Below are 22,142 nucleotides of genomic sequence, written 5' to 3'. Positions count from 1 at the left end.
ATACAACTAGTCAATTACCTCTCATTTTTCTCATCTGCCTTTAAGACTACCATTAAACATTCATTGAAGCTTAGAATTTTGCTTAAGCAGTCAAAATCACCTTATGTCTTTACTTATTCAAAGGGATTATTAGATGACAGTTGGCAACGAAAACATTTAATCTGAATTTTTACTTCTGAGCCCTGCCCTAGTCTCTTGTTGATACAAGCACAGAGGATGTTCTTGTTAAGCTGGTAAAACAAAACTTAACTTTTCTCCCACCGCACCTCTCATACCTTTCTCCCCAACCTATAACACCTATTTTTAAAATAAACAGCTTTTTATTGGTATCTCTGATTTTACATCATCTCCATTTGCTGATTTATCTCTCTACCCTCCTCTTTCTCTAGGACTATCCTTTAAAAAAAAAAAAAAAAGTGACCAATACATCAGAAACATCCATCTCATTTTATAACTCTTCAAAGAAGTGAGGGAGGTTTACGAGGACTTAGATCTTTTTAAAATGATGTGTTAACATACTTTTTTGTAATATGTGAACTGGTGAAACCTTTCATATGCCCTGCCAATATTATACCTTTTCATTATTTATTTATTTATTTAGCAATTCTAAGGGCAACTAAATGGCACAGTAAATGGAGCGCTAGACCTGAAATCAGGAATTTCTGAGTTAAATTCAGCCTCAGACATCTGACTCTGGTCAAGTCATTTAACCCTGTTTGCCTCAGTCTTCTCATCTAAAAAATGAATTGGAGATAGAAATGCAAACCACTCCTGTAGCTTTGCTAGAAAACCCCCAAATATTTGGATCACAAAGAGTTGGATGACTGAAATGACTGAACAGCAACAAAATTAACCCATTAATAATGCATTAAAAACAGTTATAAGAGGAGCAGATCGATGGCACAGGGGATAGAGCTCTGGTCCTGGAGACAGTAGGACCTGAGTTCAAATTTGCCCTCAAGCACTTAACATCTACTAGGGTGTATGATCCTGGGCAAGTCACTTAATCCCAATTGCCTCAAAAAAACAAACAAACCCAAAAACCTACTACAAGCCCTCCATACTTCCAGGAAACATTTTAGTTGGAAACATTTGGTCATTGGGATGAATTAAGAATTGGAAGTACTTTGTCAGCTCTGTAGTTTGAAATAAAATGCATAATGTACAAGTTGTAATTCTTCAATGCTTCTCTTATCCAACTTTGACTGTTTGCCTTGTAGATTTAAATAAGTAGGATGCATTCTAGTGGGCCACTAGGTTTAGAAAGATGGCCTAGTTCTTCTTTTATTTCTCTAGTGAGTTTTAAGTAGGTGAAACATTTTTATATTTATGTCTTTTTTTTTTTTAATTAGCGACTCTAAAATAAACCTTATTCTTAAAAGAATAATGTTTTCATTTCTCCCATTTTTTAAATGAACAGACTGCCCTCTTTTTTTTCTGTGGAAATGTTTGTAGGAGGTCATTTGAATGTCAAATAATTTTAAAAGATTTTATGTCTAGTTTCTGTGGGAAGTCAAATACTGTAATGGAATGTTGTTTCTTTTCATTTCACAGCAGGTCTGCCAGTAATACAAGCCCAGCTTCTTGTTCCTTTCTTTTCATTCCTATCTGCTCAGTCAGGTTCTTTAGAATAGTAATGTGGTTTGGCACAGGTTCATTTAATGAAGCACTTTTTCATTTGCCTTATAGGTGTTCAGCCAGGCTGCATGTCCAACAGAGCTGCTGAGAATGCTCCCCTAATCATCATCTGTGTCCACATAGTTGGCCAACAGATATTTCTAATCTGCTTAATTTTTATGTTCAAGAAGAATATAACTTTGCCTATTGATAATACTTTTTCTCTTATTGAGACCTAAAAAGAATTCTAAAACATTTGGGCATATTAAGCTGTATTAGAAATGAGTGATTGTGCTGGCAATATTTAGTCACTTGGTATAGTCTATGGCAGGGGCAAGAAAGAATCAATGATAAACTTCTTCAGTCTACAGTAGGAACCCTTGACATATAGTTATAAAATATTTTGTTGAAAATACTTTGCAGCTAATATTTGTCTGCCCAGGTTGCATGTATCTTCGGATTCTAATGTTTATTGTGCAACAAGAAAATGATATTTGCACACATGTATTGTACCTAGACTATATTGTAACACATGTAAAATGTATGGGATTGCCTGTCATCGGGGGGAGGGAATAGAGGGAGGAGGGGATAATTTGGAAAAATGAATACAAGGGATAATATTATAAAATATATATATATAATAATAAAAAATTTAAAAAAAAAAAAAAAAAAAGAAAATACTTTGCAGGCACATGGAAGGGAAGTTACACTGAGCTTATCCAGCAAGTTCCCTGTAAACTTCAGTCTATTTATTCACCTTTTCACATATATAACCATTTCAAGGCAAATAGTAACAATGAGAAAATAAATTGTATATAATATTAAAAAGTACCAGTTGAAATGACATTTCTAGTTGCCCTAATGTTTGTGTGAATTAATACAGAATTCTGAAGCTATTTTTTTCTCTGATTATTAAGTATTGCGATTGTCTTCAAAAGCTTATGTTTGTGTCTGCTACCTTTTTATTTAGGCTGAAAGTGAAGAAACCAAGGAACGTCTGTTTGAGTCCTTACTTAGTGAATGTCGGGATACTATCCAAGCTGTCCGGGAAGAGCTGAAGCCAGATCAGGTAAAATAGTTAGTAACAGAAGACCCTCTTAATATGTACTCCTATATTGAACTCGTAGTACATGCAACATACTATATATTTCTTTGTCTAGAATATTCATTTATCCTAGTACACATGTACTCTTACTATTTCTAGCTCTGAATGTGTAAAAGTATCATGTTTTTCCTAATCAGTTAAGCTTAAAATCTCAACAGCTATAATTTTTTCTTTTCATTTTTTTTTTCTTTTTCTGAAGCTGGGGTTAAGTGACTTGCCCAGGGTCACACGGCTAGGAAGTGTTAAATGTCTGAGATCAGATTTGAACTCTGGTCCTCTTGAATTCAGGGCTGGTGCTCTATCCACTGCACCACCTAGCTGCCCCCTTTTCTTTTATTAAAAAAATGTTTTAATCAACAAAGATGTGTCTTCTTGTCTCATCCTCCTATCCCTGTCCATTTGAAAGCATGAGAGAAACAAAACTCATTATAAGTATGTAGTTGATCAAAACAAATTTCTGCATTGGCCAGGTCAAAAAAAAAAAAATTGTCTAATTTATTCTGAGCTGTTCACTTTGTCAGGAGATGTATAGCATGTTTCAACATTAGTCCTCTGGAATCCTGGTTGATCATTACACTGATTAAGAGTTCAGCACAAAAATGTTCTATCACAATCGTATAGTTCAGATTCCCATACTTTACCATCTCAAAAAGGGCTATAAGGGTTTTCTTGCACATCCTTAGAGTTTATTCTCAACCATCCTCCTCTCCCCCATCCTTATGCCAGTTTCCCTTTTATTTTCCTGTATGCAAAATTTATTTCTTACCAATTCTTACCAAGAATACACACATGCACATGTATGTATTTATTCTTTTAATCATTTCACATAAAAGTGAGGTTGCTTCCTGGTTTGTATAGGTATCTCCTAGTACATACTTCCTATTTAAAACAATATTCTCTAACCTTTCCTTCTCTCTTCACTCCTTCACTCTGTTCCCTTATCCATTCCTTGCTTCCATTTTTTTCTTTTGATCATCAAGACATAACTTAATAATACCAAGACATGCCTAATTGAATTTCCTTTTTGAACTCTGATGATGGTAGGATTCAGAAGGGACACTTGCATCATCTCATATTTGTAGGTAAGCAGTTTATCTTTGTTTAGTCATTTATCATTGTTTATTCTTGTTTACCTTTTTACTCTTAATTTATATCTTGGAACTTCAAAGTTTTTCTACAGCTCTGGTCTTGAAATGCTTGAATGCTTGAAAGTCCTCTTTTTAATTAAAGATTCATTCTTCCCTTATTATACTCAATGTTTTGCTGGGTAAGTTATTGCTTTCTGGAATATTGCATTCCAAGCTCTCTGCTCCATTATAATAGTAGCTGCTAAATTGTATGTGATACTGATTTGTGTTCTTTGATACTTGAATGCTTTCTTTCTTGCTACTTGCATTATTTTTATTTTGAGCTAGAAGTTCCAAATTTTAATAATGATGTTTATGAAAATTTTCATTTTGGAGTTTCTTTCAGAAAGTAATTAATGAATTCTTTCTAGTTTTATTTTGACCTCTGATTCTAAGTGATCTGGACGTTTTCTTAGAAGATTTTTGAAATATCTGGGATGTCTAAGTTCCTTTTTTGGTCATGGCATTCAGATAGTTCATTGATTCTTTAATTTTTTTTTTTTTCTATTTTCTAAGTCAATTATTTATGCTATACAGTACCTTAAATTTTCCTTCTACCTTTCCAGTCTTTTGATTTTATATTAATATATCTTGTTACCTCATGAAGTCATTACTTTCTATTTAGTCCATTGAATTTTCAGGAAGTTAGTTGCTTGGGCAAGGTTTTGTACTTCTTAAGCTAAGCTTTCAATTCTCTTTCTAATTCTTTCTTCCAAAGTTCTCATTTCTTTTTCAATTCTTTCTCAGTTACTCTTAACTCCATTTATAACTATGTTTTTAAAATTCTTTTTGCCCCCTTTAGCTCTTGCTTCGTCTTTTTTAGGAATTCTAATACAGTTTGTACCTAGATGATGTTTTCTTTAAGACATTATTTGTAAATGTTTTGGAATAACTTTCTTCTACCTTTATGTATTGAGCATTCCTGCCACGTTATATAAGAGCTCTTAAATTTAATATGCTTCTTTTTTGGTTTGTCCATTCTTCTAGCTTATTCCCTGACTTGGGACTTGATGTTAGGGCTCTGCCATGCATTTCTGGAGGGAAAGACTGGGCTGATTCTTACTGCTTTCTTGGGGTATTGATTTTATGTTATTCCTGGGTTTCAGGGACAATCTGAGGTCTTGTAGACCTCCATGTTCCCAGAGGGAGCTGATTCAAGGCAAAATCTGCAAGTTATTAACCTGGATTTGGGTCTCTGCAAGAGTAGACATCTGCTAGAATCTGCCTTTATTAAACACTGTCACTTCAAAACGTCAAAATTGTAGACTCTCTTACCATCTGCCTTGGTTATTCCTTTGCAGACTGGGCTTGATGCTGACAGTGAGACCCTGGTCTGAATCACACAACATTTTCTGCTGCTAGCTTCTGGTACATTGTTCAGGACCTAGGAAAGACAGTAATGTTGTTGAACAGTACATAAGTCCTTTTCTTATTCCACTCTGTATCTAGGACTGAGGACTAGGCACCTGTTTCTGTTGGCAGCACCCTGTATAGGTCTGGGACTTCCTTTTTTTTTTTTTTGCTTTTATATAACCTCTTCCCAGGTGTTAGAGTACTCCATAGTGCTTCTTGCCTGACCCCAGTGTCTGTATACTTCTGGATCTTTGCATCAAAATGGTGCAATTTATGTATCTTTTTGGAAGAGTTGTGGATGGGAACCTATTTGCATTGCTTCTTTCTGTGGCATCTTGGCCCTACCATCCTGTTGATTCTTAAAAATGTTCACCTACAATAATTTACTGAACTTCTTGTCTCTGATCTCTGCACACTCCAGCCTGTAATGAAGCAAAACAAATCTTCTAGCTCTAGCTCCTTTAACTACTCCTTTACATGAATTCTCAATCTTATCGGTCAATTACCTATCTCTCAAACTTATCTTAAATGTTTATTTTCTGCATTTTCACCTATAACCTTACCCCTTCCCCCATTTTTCAGTGCCCTACTTAGCACCCCATAAGTGAACACAATATTCCTGATGCAATCTGCCTAGTATAGCATAGTACTATCACTGATTTGTTCTAGTCACAAAGTTCCTTTTAATACATCCTTAAGATTGCATTTACTTTTTTGGCTGTCTTGTTATGCTACTGTCTTAACGATGAATTTGTAGTTTGCCAAAAATCCTAGATCTCCTCCCCCCCACAGAGATGCAGTTTTGCCTAGCCATATTTCCCATATTTATTGTTATTAAATTTTATCTAATTATATTTGTTGTATTTTAACCCTTTTGAATCCTGGATCTGTTTTTGTTATCATAGCTATCCCTCACAGCTTTGTGTCATCTAAACATTTGAGGAACATGTATCTAGACGTTTATCTGAGTCATTAGTAAAAATTAATAGACCAGAGGACACTCTACTAGAGAATGCTTTTAAAGTTGACATCAGTCCATTAATCAAATTGCAACTTAGATCCAATCCACTTCCAAACCCATCCATCTCACAGTGACCTACCAGTTTATCAACCTTGTCATACTCACAAAGGAACACTTTAATAATATATTCCAGAATTTACAGGTAAAAGTTGGAACCTCAGAGTTGCTTTATTTTTCATTTCTTTTATTATTAGTGATTTGGAGGATTCTTTCATATAGGTATCAATAGCAAATGTCTTTTCATATCTTTTGACCAGTTTACCTATTAGAGAATGTTTCCTGTTCTTATATATCTATATAAATTAATTACTTAATATTTCAAATAGAAAAGTTGGTTGAGGTGATGGGGGGAAGACATTTAGCGCTTAGAAGAATATGGAGAAAAGGAAGTCCATGTCATCTAAGAAATAGAAGACAACTTGAGATGTAGAACACACAAAGAGGATTAGTTGAAATATAGCTTAAAGTGCACATTGTAGAATGCTGGGCTTTGTAGCTTGGATTTCATTAAGTTGATAGCAGAAGAACAATGATACTTTTTTTTTTTTTTTTAAACATGTTGAGATGTGCTTAAGAATAATAAATTTTTCAAAGCTCTGAAACATGAATTAGCAGTGGAAGACACTAAAGGCAGGAATACTTGTTAGGAGCTTATTACAGTAGTCCAGCTGAGAGGTAATGAGAGACTGAACTAAAATGATGGCAATGTAAATAAATGAGAGGATAGATGTGAGAGGCATTTCAGAGATAGAATTAAAGGATTACTCATCAAGTTTAAAATTACTGATTAGATGAAACAAGTGTTTCAAGCTTGGGTGACTGGAATAATGATGGTGCCATTGATCAAAGTAGTTTAAGGGGAAATCATTTTTTTGAATCAGGATTTTGTTTTGTGAGGATTTGGATAATTTTAGTTTAAGATATGTTGTATTTCAGTACCAGTGGTACATCGAAGTAGAGACAACCAGTAAGTATTTTGGAATCTGAAAAGATCAAGAGAGAGATAGTAGTTGGAAATAAGGACTTGGAAGTTATCAGAAGAGAGGCAGTAGTCAGTGTCATAGAGTACATGAGATCACCCAGGAGTAAGTACAAACACAGAAGAAAAGACTAAGGATGGAGCCCAGGAGAAACGTCTACATTGAGAATGCAAGAGAAAGAAGACTCAGTCTGTCATTTAATTTTGTATTTTGGTTATTTATTTGTAAATCATTGACCCTATTGGAAACTGTCTTGTTTATCTTTCTTGTTTCCCTCAATGTTGAAAATGATAGTAATCAATAGTCATTAATGGTTTATTAGGTACCTCCTATATGATGGACATTGAGCTAAGTTCCAAGGATTCAAATAACGCCCCCCCCCCCAAAAAAAAAAAAAAAAAAACTGTTCTTGGCTGTCAAGAAATTTATAGCCTGATAATAGTATAATAATTATATCCTACCTTTTTTATCATGACTTTCAGGTAGTTGAAAAATTCTTAAATTATCTTTCCTGGATCACTTTTCCAGTTCATTGCTTTTCCAGTGAAGTATTTTACATTTTTTCATTCTTTTGATTTTGTTTAATTCTTTGTCTCATAGAATCATTATGTTTCACTTGCCCGATTCTAACTGTTAAGGAATTTTTTTTCTTCCATTAGCTTTTGTACCTCCTTTTCCATTTGGCCAATTTCTACTTATAAGAAGTTTGCTTTCTCTAAGCTGTTTACTCTTTTTCATGATTCTCTTACATAACTCTCTTTTCCCAGTTTTTCTTCTGCCTCTCTTATTTGATTTTCAAAATTATTTTTTTAGTTCCTCCAATAGGACTTTTTGGTCCTGATACTAATTTGTAGTTCTCTTTGAGACTTTGCCTGTGGGGGTTTATTATACATTGTTGTCATCTTCTGAATTTGTGTTTTTATCTTCTCTGTTGCCGTAGCTTTCTATGGTCAGAGCTTTTTTGTTTGTTTTTTGCTCATTTTCCAGACTATTTCATGACTTTGAAAATTGGACTCTGTTCCTGGGGTACAGGGGAAACTGTCTCAAGCTTCTTGAACAGGGGATAGGGAGCTGGTCACTGGCTTTTCTGCACTGGGGCTTCCAGTGCTGGGGGTTCAAAATTATACCGGAATCCCCTGATCTAGACTAGTTGGCTGTGCCACTGGCTTGCTGAAACCACAGGGCCTTAATTGCTGATCTGTAAATTATGGCAACTTCCTGCCCTTTCTCTGCTATCTTGGCCTATATTTCACTTTCTACAGGACCTTTTCAGTTCACCTTGATGCTAGTACCTTTTCTTTGAGATTAGCATTCATCTACTGTGTATGTATCTTATATGTACAACATGTATGTGATTATTTAGTATTGCCTCCCCCATTAGAATATGAGCTTCTTGAATATAGGAACAGGATTGCCTTTCTTTGTGTTCTTAATCCTTAGCATAGTGCCTAGCATGTAGTAAGCACTTATTGACTGACCAATAATAGCCTACTCTTATGGTTTATGAAGTGCTTTCTACATATTATATCTATCTTTCTATTTGTCTATATACATATGCATATATATATACATGTGCATATATATATATATATATATATATATATATATATATATATATATATATATATATATATATATATATATATATATTTTAGATAGATATAGATGTATCACTTGAACCTCACAACAGTCCTCTAAGACAGGTGCTATTATTATCATCTTCATTCTATAGAGGAGGAAATTAAGGTTCTAAAAAGTTGTGTGCCTTGTCCATGGTTTTCTCTGATGCCAAATGTAGTACTATATTAGCCAGCCAGCTCAGTGCAGTAAGGGAAAGAAAGGAGGGGTGTTCATTAGTATCAAATACAAAAGAAATGTTATGTGAGAAAAGGCTCTTGATTGTCTTATAGAAATTATTGGTTACCTGAGAGAGGTAATAGTAGAATTGGTGGGGATAGAAACCTGATTACAAAGATTGACAAGTTAGTGTCAGTGAATGGAAGAAAGCAGATGGAATGCTGACTCAAGGGGGAAAAAAAAAAAAAGAATGTTTGGTGAAAGATTTGTTTGTTTTGATAAAGAGGAAATCTGAGTATATCTGGGTTCAGAAAGAAAAAGAGATTGAAAAATATACAAGAAAATGAGACAAGGAAATAAGAAATTGGTATAGTAAGGATTTTCTAGGACCTTACCTAGAAGAGATAATCTAGGGAGGCATCGAGAATATATACAGTGAAGGGAAAGATTAGAAGAGAGATGGATGAAGGTAGAAAGAAGTGTTGGAATCTGAAGTTTCCATAGAATATCCTAGATCTCTTGGTTAGAATTTTGAGATTAGAAAAGATTTTTGAGAGGGACAAGTTCTTCATTTTACAGATTCAGAAAATGAAGATCAGAGATTAAATGATGTGTCCAAAACATACATCTCTGGGGAAGCAATAGAAAATCAGGAGAAAATTTGGTTTCAAAGCAATAATGAGAGTCCATTTCAGGTTAGATAGTGTGGTTTTTGTAGTGGAGCCAGCTGGCCAGAGTTCATGATCTCCTTTCAATAATATTTAGCAGCCTGGGAAATCAGATAATGAAGTTACCTAAGTTTGGGATTTAGTAATGTCATTATGTTAGAATATAAATGAGGCATTCTAGGATGCTAAATGAGTGCATTGTGAGATGGCTAGCTTTGGAATATAGATGGAAGATGAAGAGAAGTGAAAGTAGAATAGGGTTGATTGACAAGTGTCCATAACAACTGAGTGGCCAAATGTTTTTTTGTTTTGGTTTTTTTTTTTTTTTCTGATTAATATTAGACCTACTATAGTTAACTAGACCCTGTTATGCCTGCAATTCAGTGTTTGTAAATCATCTTGTTGAGTGTGGTCAATACAGCCAAAAAAGGATTACAGTTGTGATCTTATGGTCTTTCTAGTAAGATTGGGAACAAATATTTTACCTAATAATTTTTTTCTAATTTTTGCAGAAACAAAGAGAGAACAGCCTTGATGGAGAGTCTGGGAAAGTTTCTAATTTGCAATACCTACACAGGTAGGTGTTTCTGAAATTGGGGCAGAGCAGTTTGCTACTTTTGGAAGCTTCTCTTCTATCCCTTTGACTGGGAAACTTAGCACTTTTTAAAACCACTGCATTTGGCTTATGTCTGGTGAATAGGAAATATTCACAATCCTTCTTCTTTCCATTCCGTTTCTTTTCCTTAATACCAAGTTTCGCAGCAATGGCATTTATGTGAACTACTGAATGATCTTCACTGAGCATAACCTGAGCTGTTGTATGGTGCCTTCTAGCTACCTGACTTTCATCAAGCTGTCTACTGCAATCAAACGTAACGAAAGCATGGCAAAGGGTCTGCAGAAGGCACTGCTGCAGCAGCAACCAGAAGATGACAGCAAGCGCTCTCCCCGGCCCCAGGACCTGATTCGTCTCTATGACATCATCCTCCAGGTGACTTTTGAGATAGGGGAGGAAAGGCCCTGATCTTCAGGGGTTCTCTGGGTTTGTTGGACAAAAAAAAAAACAGTATGAAAGGGCCTGCCAGCAGATAACTTGTTACATGATGAGCTCCAGCCAAGTGGCAAATATTTATTAAATTCTTACTAGATGTAAGACACCCTACAAGATGCTAGAGGAGATCCAGAGGGAGATAAGCTGTGGTCACTACCTTCACACAACATAACTTCTCATTGAAAAGATAATTAGGACTTTAAGGTATACAAAGTGCTTTTCACACTACAGCTCTGTAAGTATTATCCAAAATTACAGATAATGAAGGTGGGACTTAGGTCCCATGGTCACTAGCTGGTAAGTGGACTCAAAGGACCCCTCTTCTCCAACTCATCATAACATGTACATATAACAGTACAAGGCAGCATGTAAGTCCCAAATGAAAGATCTAGGAAGCAAATGCCAATCTTCAGATGAGGGGGGGTAAACATTTTTAGCAGAAGTGTTCAAGTAACACTTAATTAGAATTAATAAATAATTATGTGGTTACTATGGATAAGATATTTAGGATACAAAGACAGACATGGATTAGTCCTTATTCTTTGGGAACATAACATTTACTAGGAATGGGAAGATAATGAAGGTAAAGGGATGCTCTGAGAATATTTTGAAGAGGGAGAGAGCAATCCAACTGGAGGGTAGCCTGGATATCTAAAGGAAGACAAGAATAAGAAAAAAGCACTTTCGGGGCAGCTAGGTGGTGCAGTGGAGAGAGCACCAGCCCTGAAGTCAGGAGGACCTAAGTTCAAATCTGACCTCAGACACTTAACACTTCCTAACTGTGTGACCCTGGACAAGTCACTTAACCCCAATTGCCTCAGCAAAAAAAGAAAAAAGTACTTTCTGGATATGGAGTATAGCTATTGCAAATGCTCAGAGGTGTGAGGAGATAGAGCTATTTTGGCAACATGGCTAGAACATACAAGTATGAGAGTAGTGGCAATGAAAAATAAGATTGTGAAGAGTTCAGTAGGATGCAGATGTGGAGGGCCTTGAATACCAGTTTGAGGACTTTGGTTTTATCCAAAGTATAACAGAGCCATTGAAAGTCTTTGAGCAGGAGAGTAACTTAGGCACGAGCTTTAGAAAGATGATTTTATCAAGGACAGGTTGAAGAGGGGAAAGATTTGAATAGCTAATTAGACCATTATAATAGTTTAGGCAAGAGATGATGAAGGGTGAATTAGGGTGGTGGTCATGTGAGTAGAGGAACAAAGGAGACAGATTCCAGATGTGGCTTTAGAATATATTCTAAATATTCTTCAAAGGACAGCCTGAAACCTCCATTTGCAAATAAAGTGAATATAAAATGAGGAAGTTATGAGACAAGATACCAACTGTTTCTGAGATTTCTCTTTCTATTAGTTTAGTAGTGAAAGGGAGAAGATAGAACAAGGGGAGAGGCAGGTCAAATAAATCAGGCTTGTTTGTTTTAAGGCTGTAGTATGAATGAATAAAAAAGCATTTACTTTCTGCAAAGTACTGTGTCAAGCTCTAGGAATACAAATAGAAAGGTAAAACAGGTCTCCAAAGTCCATGTTCTTATGGAACTTACATTCTAATCTTTGTAGTTCAGTTGTTTTACAATGATATCTAACTTTTCATGACCCCCATTTGGGGTTTTCTTGGCAATAATACTGGAATGGTTTGCTTTTCTCCTTTCCAATTCATTTTACAGATGAGGACTTGAGGCAAATGGGGTTAAGTGCCTTAGCCAGAGTCACCTAGCTAATAAGCATCTGGGTAGTAAAATAGATGACATGGATTTTAATGAACTCAATTAGCAGAATGCCATGGGGGGGGGGGGGGGGAACCTGAGCAGATGTTAGAAATGTTCCAGGGTGAGGACAGTGGTAAAACCAGGAGTGAAGGAATTCAGGATGGAAGACAGTGCCTTCTTTGTTGGACTGTTACTATAGAGTCAAGAGTTGGAGGGAGGGAGGGAGGGAGGGAGGGAAATGAAACCAAAAGGTCTGGAAGAACAAGAAAAAATATAGAACATGATGAAGATGAAGGGTAGATTTAATAAGATAGTGGGATTGTTGAAAAGAGATTTTGACCTAGGGGCAATTTCTAAATTCAAACACTAGAAGTAGAAGATTTTTAGATAAAAATAATAGTGTGAAATGATCAGTTATGATAGACTTAGCTAACTTCACAGCAGTGAAATGATTCAAGACAATTCCAAAAGACTCATTATGGAAATGTTATCCACATCCAGAGAAAGAATTGTAAAGTATGAATGCAGATCAGAATATATTATTTTCCCTATGGAGTTGTTGGTTTTTTCCCTTTCTTTTTCCCTTTTGTTCTGATTTTTCTTTCACAACATGACTAATATGGAAATATGATTGATGTGATTGTATAAGTTCTATCAGATTGCTTGCTCTCTGGGAAGGGGAAGAGGTAGATCAGAGAGAAAATTTTCAAACACAAAATCTTATAAAAATGAATGTTGAAAACTATCTTTACATAAAATTGGAAAAAATTAAGTGCCAATTAATGAAAAAATTAAAAAAAGTGTTATTTAAAAGTGTGCTCCTATGGGAACTTAATAGGTCAGTGAACTGGAAGCATAAAATGATCAGAGACATCAGTATATGAATATTAAAATTATCCAGGATAAGGGTAGGTATGGGGTGGAGAAGATTATAAACTAAGTACTAAAGTAATTGAGAAATGAGAGAGGGTAGCCTGAAGGTCAGCCTGCAACAAAGATCTGTACAGGGAGAGTTATAGGGATGTTGTGAACATCAAAGGAGAGATTATTGAATGATTGAAATATGAGTGATGGTCTGGCAGGGGCATTCAGGAGAATGAAATATGCCAGTTTCTCCTAGCATAGATTTTTTTGGGGAATAAAAGAATGGCTAACATATGAAAGATCAAAGTTGATTTGGGATCTTTTAGGGGTAGGGTATTTTGAGGATTGGCACAAACTCATGATTTCTTCTGTGCTAAAACATCAGGTATAGCAATCTCCACTGGGGAATCATTTCTTGCCCGTTTAATGGGTGAGAAAGGGGGAACTGAGAAGATTCAAACTGAAACGAATAAATGAAACAAGTTGAGTGCTCTTTTCACTATGCTACATTTTCTCTGGATTTCTTTGGGTAAAAAGGGAAGAGAGGGCATAATATATTTTATCACTAAATCCCATCTGAAAGGTTCTGCTGAGAATATTGGTATTTAACGTAACAATGAGTCCACATTGTTTCTTCTGTCTCTTCTACTATTCCTTCTCCTAAAAACTAAATTTGAGCTCTTTTCCTTTTGAGCAGAATCTGGTGGAACTGCTCCAGTTGCCTGGCTTAGAGGAGGACAAAGTTTTCAAAAAAGAGATAGGACTCAAGACACTGGTATACAAGGCTTACAGGTAACTTCAAATACCACCCTTGGGTGCTTATTTTTATAACAAAGGAAGTTAATTTCACCGCAAGAAAATTGTAGTAGTTTCATTTACAGGTAACATGTGAGAATTGGAAACATATTGCTTTCTATAAGTAAATTGATAAACCGTTAGGTTCTTACTAAGTGCTAAGTCGGTACTTAACAATTCTCTAGTTCACACCTTTGGTTCCAGTCTTTAAGGGGAGTTTACCCCTTTGAACTTCTGAGGAGGAGCTTACATATGAAAAGGTGTTAGGTTCTTACTAAGTGCTAAGTTGGTACTTGACAATTCTCTAGTTCCAGCCTTTACTGGGAGTTTTACTTGTGAATTCCTGGGGAAGAGCTTGCATGCTTAGGAGGAGCAAGTTCATTGGTTGAAGTAATTTTTCCCAGAAGCCCTTGCATTATCCCACGCCCATTCTCTGGGCATAAAAGAGGGCAGCTCTGGAGGAAAGAGAGAGTTTTGTCTGGAGGAGACTTGAGGCTGCTCTCTGCAGGAAGGGAAGTCGGCTCTCTACAGGAAGAAGAATCTGTCTGAGAGATTTGAGTTGACACAGCAGATCTCCTCCCAGAGAGTGATCGGCAGCTTCTGGAGACAACAGCACGTTACACACTGTTACATACTGTTTTCACTAAAATCTCCCAGATGTCATGTAGGTAAATTGCTACCCAGTCAAACTCCCCACCTGACACTGTCCCCAGAGCAGGTCCCACCCGGCAAGCCAAGCATCTGGGCGCTTGGCACCAGAAGCAAGAGCCCCTCGGGGCTCGCCCCCCCACCGGGTCAGTGAAAAAAAAACAATCAGAGTAGTGGTATTTCACCAGTGACCCAGAAGGCCGGCTCACAATGGCGGGGGGGAGGGGGGGAAGACGACGACACCCGCCAACCTGGGGAACCCAGGGACGGGGCCCCGGGAACCTCTCACTTATTCTACACCTCTCATGTCTCTTCACTGTGCCAGACTAGAATCAAGCTCAACAGGGTCTTCTTTCCCCGCTGATTCCGCCAAGCCTGTTCCCTTGGCTGTGGTTTCTCTAGATAGTAGGTAGGGACAGTGATAAATACAGGAAGAAGAATGCCCCAAGGGGGCATAATGGGATATTATGGGATAATGCAAGGGCTTCTGGGAAAAATTACTTCAACCAATGAACTTGCTCCTTCTAAGCATGCAAGTTCTTCCCCAGGAATTCACAAGTAAAACTCCCAGTAAAGGCTGGAACTAGAGAATTGTCAAGTACCAACTTAGCACTTAGTAAGAACCTAACAAAAAGGAGTTTACACAACCTTTAAAAAGGAGCAAATTCATTGGTTGAAGTAATTTTCCCACAAGCCCTGGAGTTCTCATATGCCCATTCTCTGGGAGGATAAAAGAAGACAACATTGAGCCAGGAGTAAGTCTACTCTAGGACAGAGTTGGGATGGCTCTCTGGAGGAAGAAGAGTCTAGTCTGGGATTGAGTTGAGACCACAGATCTCCTCCCAGAGAGTGATCGGCAGTTTCTGGAGACAACAGAACATTACATTTTTGGCGCCCAATGTGGGGCAAGGACTTTTGCTTATACTGACAAGGACTTATTCTGAGCTCTTCAGAGAAACTAGCCCGGACCTTGACAATTTGGCACCTATGGATCCTTTGCCTCCATTGTAGGCAAAGTAGGCTTGACCATTTCATCTTCTGAGAGTGCTTACAAAACAGTGTCCATCCATACACTGATGTGGGAAACTGGAGAACGTGTAGCTAATATCCCAGTCACTAATACAGGTAGACAACGTGTGATTTATCAACCAGGAGAAGTAGTAGCATCAGGCTTATTGTTACATACCCCTAATAAGCAATCTGGTGACTGTCGCCCATGTTCTGACTACAATGAACAAAATCCAGGAATATATTGGACAGCAGCTGTAACAGCTGACAGACCTATGCTTACTATTTATATAAATGGAATACCATTTGAAGGATTGGTAGACACAGATGCAGATCACACAGTCATTAGAGGTGCCAATTGGCCTAGTCACTGGCCAAAGATTAAGGCAGACACCTACATATCTGGGATAGGAGGAGCAATAGCAGCAGAAGTTAGTGCTATGCCTTTGAAATGGATATTTGAAGGTGAAACAGGAGTTTTTACTCCTTTCATAGTTGAAAAAATCCCCATCAATCTGTGGGGGAGAGACATTTTACAGCAGATAGGATTACAAACAAGCACTTTGGCTTTTTAGGCAGGGCTGCTGTTGAAGGCCTATCTGCACTTTCACTGGTTCCTATTCAGTGGAAGACTGATTCACCAGTGTGGGTAGAACAGTGGCCCTTAAGAAATGATAAAATTCAGGCCTTATTAGATATAATGCAAGAACGACTTGACCAAGTACACTTGTGGCCTTCTCTAAGTCCTTGGAATTCCCCAATATTTGTGGTGAAAAAGAAATCTGGAAAATGGAGGTTGTTAACTGATCTAAGAAGAGTAAATGAACAGATGGAAACTATGGGAACTCTTCAGCCTGGACTTCCATCTCCTACTCAGTTGCCAAGAGAATGGCCTCTTTGGGTTATAGACATTAAGGATTGTTTCTATTTTATCCCTCTAGATAAGGAGGATATGAAAAGATTTGCTTTTTCAATGCCTAGTGTTAATTTGGCTGAGCCTTATAAAAGATATGAATGGACACTTTTGCCACAGGGAATGAAAAACAGCCCTACTATGTGCCAAATGTATATTGCTGCTGCTCTTGCTCCAGTAAGAAAAGCATTTCCAAAAGTAATATTGTTACATTATATGGATGATATTTTGGGATGTGCACCTGAGGGACAAATGTTAGAAGCATGTCTATAAAAGACCATGGAAACACTAAAGTACTACAAACTGCATATAGCTACAGAAAAAATTCAAAGACATGCTCCTTTTCAACATTTAGGATATGAAATATACTAAGACACTCACAGTACAAAAGCTTTCTTTAAGAATAGAGAAGTAGGACACCTTAAATGATTTCTAATAATTAATAGGAGATATCCAATGGATGCATCCAGGGTTAGGTTTAACTACCAATCAGCTGCAACCTCTCTATGACATTTTAAGGGGAGACAGTGCTTTAAATTCACCACATCAGCTTACAAAAGAAGCACAAGAGGCTTTGAGAGAAGTTGAACTGGCTATTTATCCAATGTGGTTGAAAGAGTCACTCAACAACCCTTGGAAATATCAGTTTTTGCTACAAAGGAGGCACCCACAGAAGTCCTTCATCAAGGAGACAGTGTGATTGAGTGGATGAACCTCCCAGCACAACCAGAACAAAGCCTTACTCCTTACCCAGTGCTTGTGGCTAGAATTTTATTAAAGGCTATTAAGAGAGTAGTACAATTATCTGGGATAAGTCCTGAAAAAATACACATATTCTATACAGAAGCACAAATTAATGTATGCTGTGAGACCATCCCAGAATGGCAAATTTTACTGGCCACAGCTCCAAATTTTGCACATGAGTCTCCTTAAAGATAACCCCGGCTACTACATAATTGGTGATGAATTTTTGAAGAAAAGGTTTCTAAGATTCCTCTTAAAGGACCACCAATCTTTACAGATGCCTCCAAAGAAAATATTTGTGCTGTATACTCTCATGATTTAACCATAAAGAGAGTAGTCAGGACTCCTTTTCAGTCCACTCAACAGAATGAATTATTTGCTATCATGCTAGCTCTTACTTATTACCCAGGAGACGTAAATATAATTACTGATTCAGCCTATTCAGTAGGTGTAGTACAAAGAATTGCCACAGCCCAAATAAAATTGGCAGCCTCTAATATTTATCTGCTCTTTAAGGAACTTCAAGAGCAAGTGAGAAAGCATTCAGGCAAGCTTTATATTTTGCATGTCCACTCACATAGTGGACTTCCAGATCCTATTTTTGATGGAAATTCAAAGGCAGATAAGATAGCCTTCTAACTATGTTAGCCAGTAGTCCTTTATTTCAGGAAGCTCAAGAATCTCATTCTAAATATCATCAGGCTGCTTGAGCTTTACATTTACAATTTGGAATAACAAGAGAGGAAGCTAGGAGCATAGTAAAAAGCTGTACAGCTTGCCTTCCTTTCCATGCTCCTACACTCCCTCTAGGGAAGAATCCTCGTGGTTTGAGATCCAATGAAATCTGGCATATGGATGTGACCCATTATAAATCTTTTGGTCGATTGTCTTTTATCCATGTGGTGGTAGATACCTTTTCAGGATTCACTTTTGCAATGCCAACAGCAAAAGAGACAGCCCGAGTGGTCACTGAATTCCTTATCCAAGCATTTGCAATTATGGGTGTGCCACAAGAAATAAAAACAGAAAATGGACCTGCATATAGTACTAAACATTTTGCGCACTTTTGTGCACAGTATAAGATTTTACACACCACTGGCATACCTTTTAGTCCACAAGGTCAGGCAATAGTAGAGAGAAGAAACAGAGACATTAAGACATTCCTCCAAAAACAAAAGAAAGGGGGAGCCACAGGTAATCCTAGAGAACTTCTAAATTTAGTTCTCTATACCATTAATTTTCCAATTTTTGACAAAGATGCACTGGCTCTGGCAGACAGGTTTTATAACCCACCAGAAGGGTAGTGTCCAGTGCAAGCCGCTCCACTGTCCTTAGATAGTCACCAGGTGATGTGGAGAGACTCAGAAAGTGGTGAATGGAAGGGACCAGTAGGTTAACTGCCTGGGGGAGAGGGTTTGCTTGTATTTCTTCAGATGGAGAAGGAATCAGATGGGTGCCGAGTCGTATTCACCTTGTCCATCAGAGAGAGACAGAAAAAGAGAAAGACCTCAAAACAAAGGAGAAAATCTAAGAAACATCTGACACTGAAAGAGCATGGATAATAAGAAGACTGTTAAAGAACTTTAAAACCAACAGGAATCATTGGATTTTCTAACACAAGATGAGACTAATGGACAATGGACTTATGGACATTTATAAATTCTCAATTTATGATCATGTTATTTGTTACATCACTTGTAGCATGTGTTATGTTACTATGTATTTATGTAATTGATGTAATTATGTGTAATACCTCCCATATTGATGGATTTATGTTTCAAGGTCATGACCACCTTATCAAAAGAAAGGGGGAGATGTTAGGTTCTTACTAAGTGCTAAGTCAGTACTTAACAATTCTCTAGTTCACACCTTTGGTTCCTTTAAGGGGAGTTTACCCCTTTGAACTTCTGAGGAGGAGTTTACATATAAAAAGGAGTTTACACAACCTTTAAAAGGAGCAAGTTCATTGGTTGAAGTAATTTTCTCACAAGCCCTTGAGTTCTCACATGCCCATCCTCTGGGAGGATAAAAGAAGACCACATTGAGCAAGGAGTGAGTCTACTCTAGGACAGAGTTGGGATGGCTGTCTGGAGGAAGAAGAGTCTAGTCTGGGACTGAATTGAGACCACAGATCTCCTCCCAGAGAGCGATTGGCAGTTTCAGGAGACAACAGAACATTACAAACCACTGCAGTGATTTGCCCAGTAACTAGAATAGAACATTTTTGTTTTTTAATTAACCATTTCTTTTCATAGGAATTTATTACAAATGGTCCATTTTTTTTTTATCATAGTGCCATACTTCACTAATAATTGAGGGGACAGTCTATGTTCACATATTCTCTTAGTCTCCTTTTCTCTCTTCCTCCTATTTCCAGAAAAGTAGAAAAAAGGACTATATAGGGAAATATTAAGCTGAATTAGGGAAAACAAGATTTGAAGCCTTTCAAGCTATTCTTGATACTTAATTTGAGAATGAATAGACTAATCCCTTTCTCCATGCAAAATTGCAAAGTTTATCTTTACCATTCTTTGACTTCCCTTTCTGAACTTCTCTTTATTTCTTTTTTTCAGTCCTTTATCCTGTATCCTCTGTGCATAGCCCTCCAATCAGTCTAAAACGTTCCCTTCTTTTTAACTCCAGTCAAAATTCTCATGTCCTGAAAACTCAACTACATTCACTAGTTAGTGATCTGATGTTATTATCATTATTATTATTATTTTTTTACTATTAAGTGAGGCAGTTGGAGCTAAGTGGCTTGACCAGTTAAATCACACAGCTAATAAGTGTTAGGTATCTGAGGCCACATTTGAACTCGGGTCTTTCTGACTTTAGGGCCATCTGAAGCTACCATCTAGCTGCCCCTAATGATCAGATTAAATTCATACTAAGATGTGAATGAGCCTTTGCTCTCTAAAGGCAGAATTTAATATCAGTGATCCTTTTATTAGTATAATTTGTCCAAGGTGGTGACTCCTCAGGTTATCCTGAGAAGGTCCAGTTATCAGTCTTTTTGACTGGGAGAAAGGAATGTTCCTGTACTGCTTGTCTACTCCAGAGGAACACCCTCTTTTACTTGTTCAGCCAATAGTTTTAAAAGCAGGAAATCAGCATTACAGATATGATTTAAGTATATGTGGGTCAGTGCAGCAAACTTAAATATCTGAAATCTGAAGACCCTTTTTTTTAAATAATCTTTATGCTAATAAATACTAAAATAGTTGTTACCTTGGTTAAAATTTAACTTGAACATTTGGGAAAACTGTGGACTTAAGTAACATATTGCTTTATATTGCTGTGATTTGTTTCCCACCAGGTGTTTCTTCATTGCTCAATCTTATGTACTGGTGAAAAAATGGAGTGAAGCTCTGGTCCTGTATGATCGAGTCCTAAAATATGCCAGTGAAGTGCAGTCTCAAGCAGGAACCTCTCAAAACAGCCTAAAGGTTGGAGATACATTATTCATTGGGGCTTTTTATGGGGAGATGATCATGATGATGGCGAACATTTCTGAAACTCTTACTATGTGCTGTGTATTACATTAAGCACATTACAGTATTATCTCATTTGATCCTTATAACAACTCAAGGAGGAAAAGTGTTAATTATTCTCATTTTAAAGATAAGGAAACTGAGGCAGACTAGCCTAAGGTCACACAATTACTGTCTGAAGTCAGATTTGAACTCAGGTTGTCCTGATTCCAGGTCCAACACTACTATGCCTTTAGCTGCTAGGGATAAAGTAATTGGAATCCTTTTTTTAAGCTGGACTTGACTGGTAAGTCTTTATGGGCCGCAGACTTGTGACTCTGTGGCAGAGCTATTCTTGGGTTTCAGGTTCCTGAGCTCTGAGAGAACAGGGGCTATAGAAGGAAAAGTCCATTTTTCTGATTAAAATAATGCCAAGTTCAGCAGTCTGAAAGCTTTACCGCTAGGTATGATATTAGCTGTTCTAGCTCTGAATCCTTTAAAACAATGTAAATCAATGAAAATTTTCACTCAGTTTGTGACAGAAAGTGATTTATAATGTTCTGCAACTTTACAGAGGTGATTATGATGTTCTTACAGTATATTGTACAACTACTTCAGCAAACCAGGAAACACTACACATTTTTGGTATGCCCAGAATCATACTTAGTTCTGAGTAGCAAACAGAAATAAAATATATTTATATCTATATCTCTGTGGATAGCTATAGATAGATTAAAAATAGAGAATAATCTTCAAGAAATTCATTATTTTAATAGATGAGGATTTTTCTTTCCCCATATACAGGAAACTGTTTTTGAACTTTAAAGGACAGTATATTATATGTTAAGTTTGTTGTACAGACCAGTGGAGGAAGAATTGAGTTTGGTGTTATCTTGGGTAGGGAAGAGGAGCAAGATGAGAGAATAAAAATCAAAATCTTATAAAAGTAAATGTTGAAGATTCTTTTTACATATAATTGAAAAAAATAAAATACTATTAAGTTGGGGGTGGGGGGGAAGAAATGAATTAAATGTGAGCTGAAATAGGAAGACTTCTTAAAGGAAATGGGATTTTGAGGGTGTTGTCTATGGATAGAAGCAGCCAGATGGGAATAATTTTAATATGTCTGTTTGGCAGAAAGGAGATTGGCTTAGCTAGACTGTTGAGGAATAATAGGAGATAACATTAAAGAGAGAAAATGGGCATGCCCATGCCAGGTGGAGGAATTTGAACATATAATGTCCCGATAAAGAATTTATAG

General features: G+C 36.9%; 1 protein-coding gene across 1 annotated transcript in view; it reads left to right on the top strand.

Moving 5' to 3' along the window:
• The window catches only part of SRP68 (signal recognition particle 68), a 62,484-nt gene that overhangs the window by 28,468 nt on the left and 11,874 nt on the right, over nucleotides 1-22,142 (top strand). The window contains exons 9-13 of the mRNA XM_074260791.1: nucleotides 2,588-2,686; nucleotides 10,181-10,245; nucleotides 10,503-10,659; nucleotides 14,001-14,095; nucleotides 20,728-20,857. Coding sequence (XP_074116892.1) covers nucleotides 2,588-2,686; nucleotides 10,181-10,245; nucleotides 10,503-10,659; nucleotides 14,001-14,095; nucleotides 20,728-20,857 — 546 coding nt within the window. The remainder of the gene's footprint in view (nucleotides 1-2,587; nucleotides 2,687-10,180; nucleotides 10,246-10,502; nucleotides 10,660-14,000; nucleotides 14,096-20,727; nucleotides 20,858-22,142) is intronic.

This window comes from Sminthopsis crassicaudata, chromosome 4 (genome assembly GCF_048593235.1).
Source record: "Sminthopsis crassicaudata isolate SCR6 chromosome 4, ASM4859323v1, whole genome shotgun sequence".
NCBI lineage: Eukaryota > Metazoa > Chordata > Mammalia > Dasyuromorphia > Dasyuridae > Sminthopsis > Sminthopsis crassicaudata.
The sequence above is the reverse complement of the archived record's forward strand: the minus strand, read 5'-3'. Positions and strand labels throughout refer to the sequence as shown.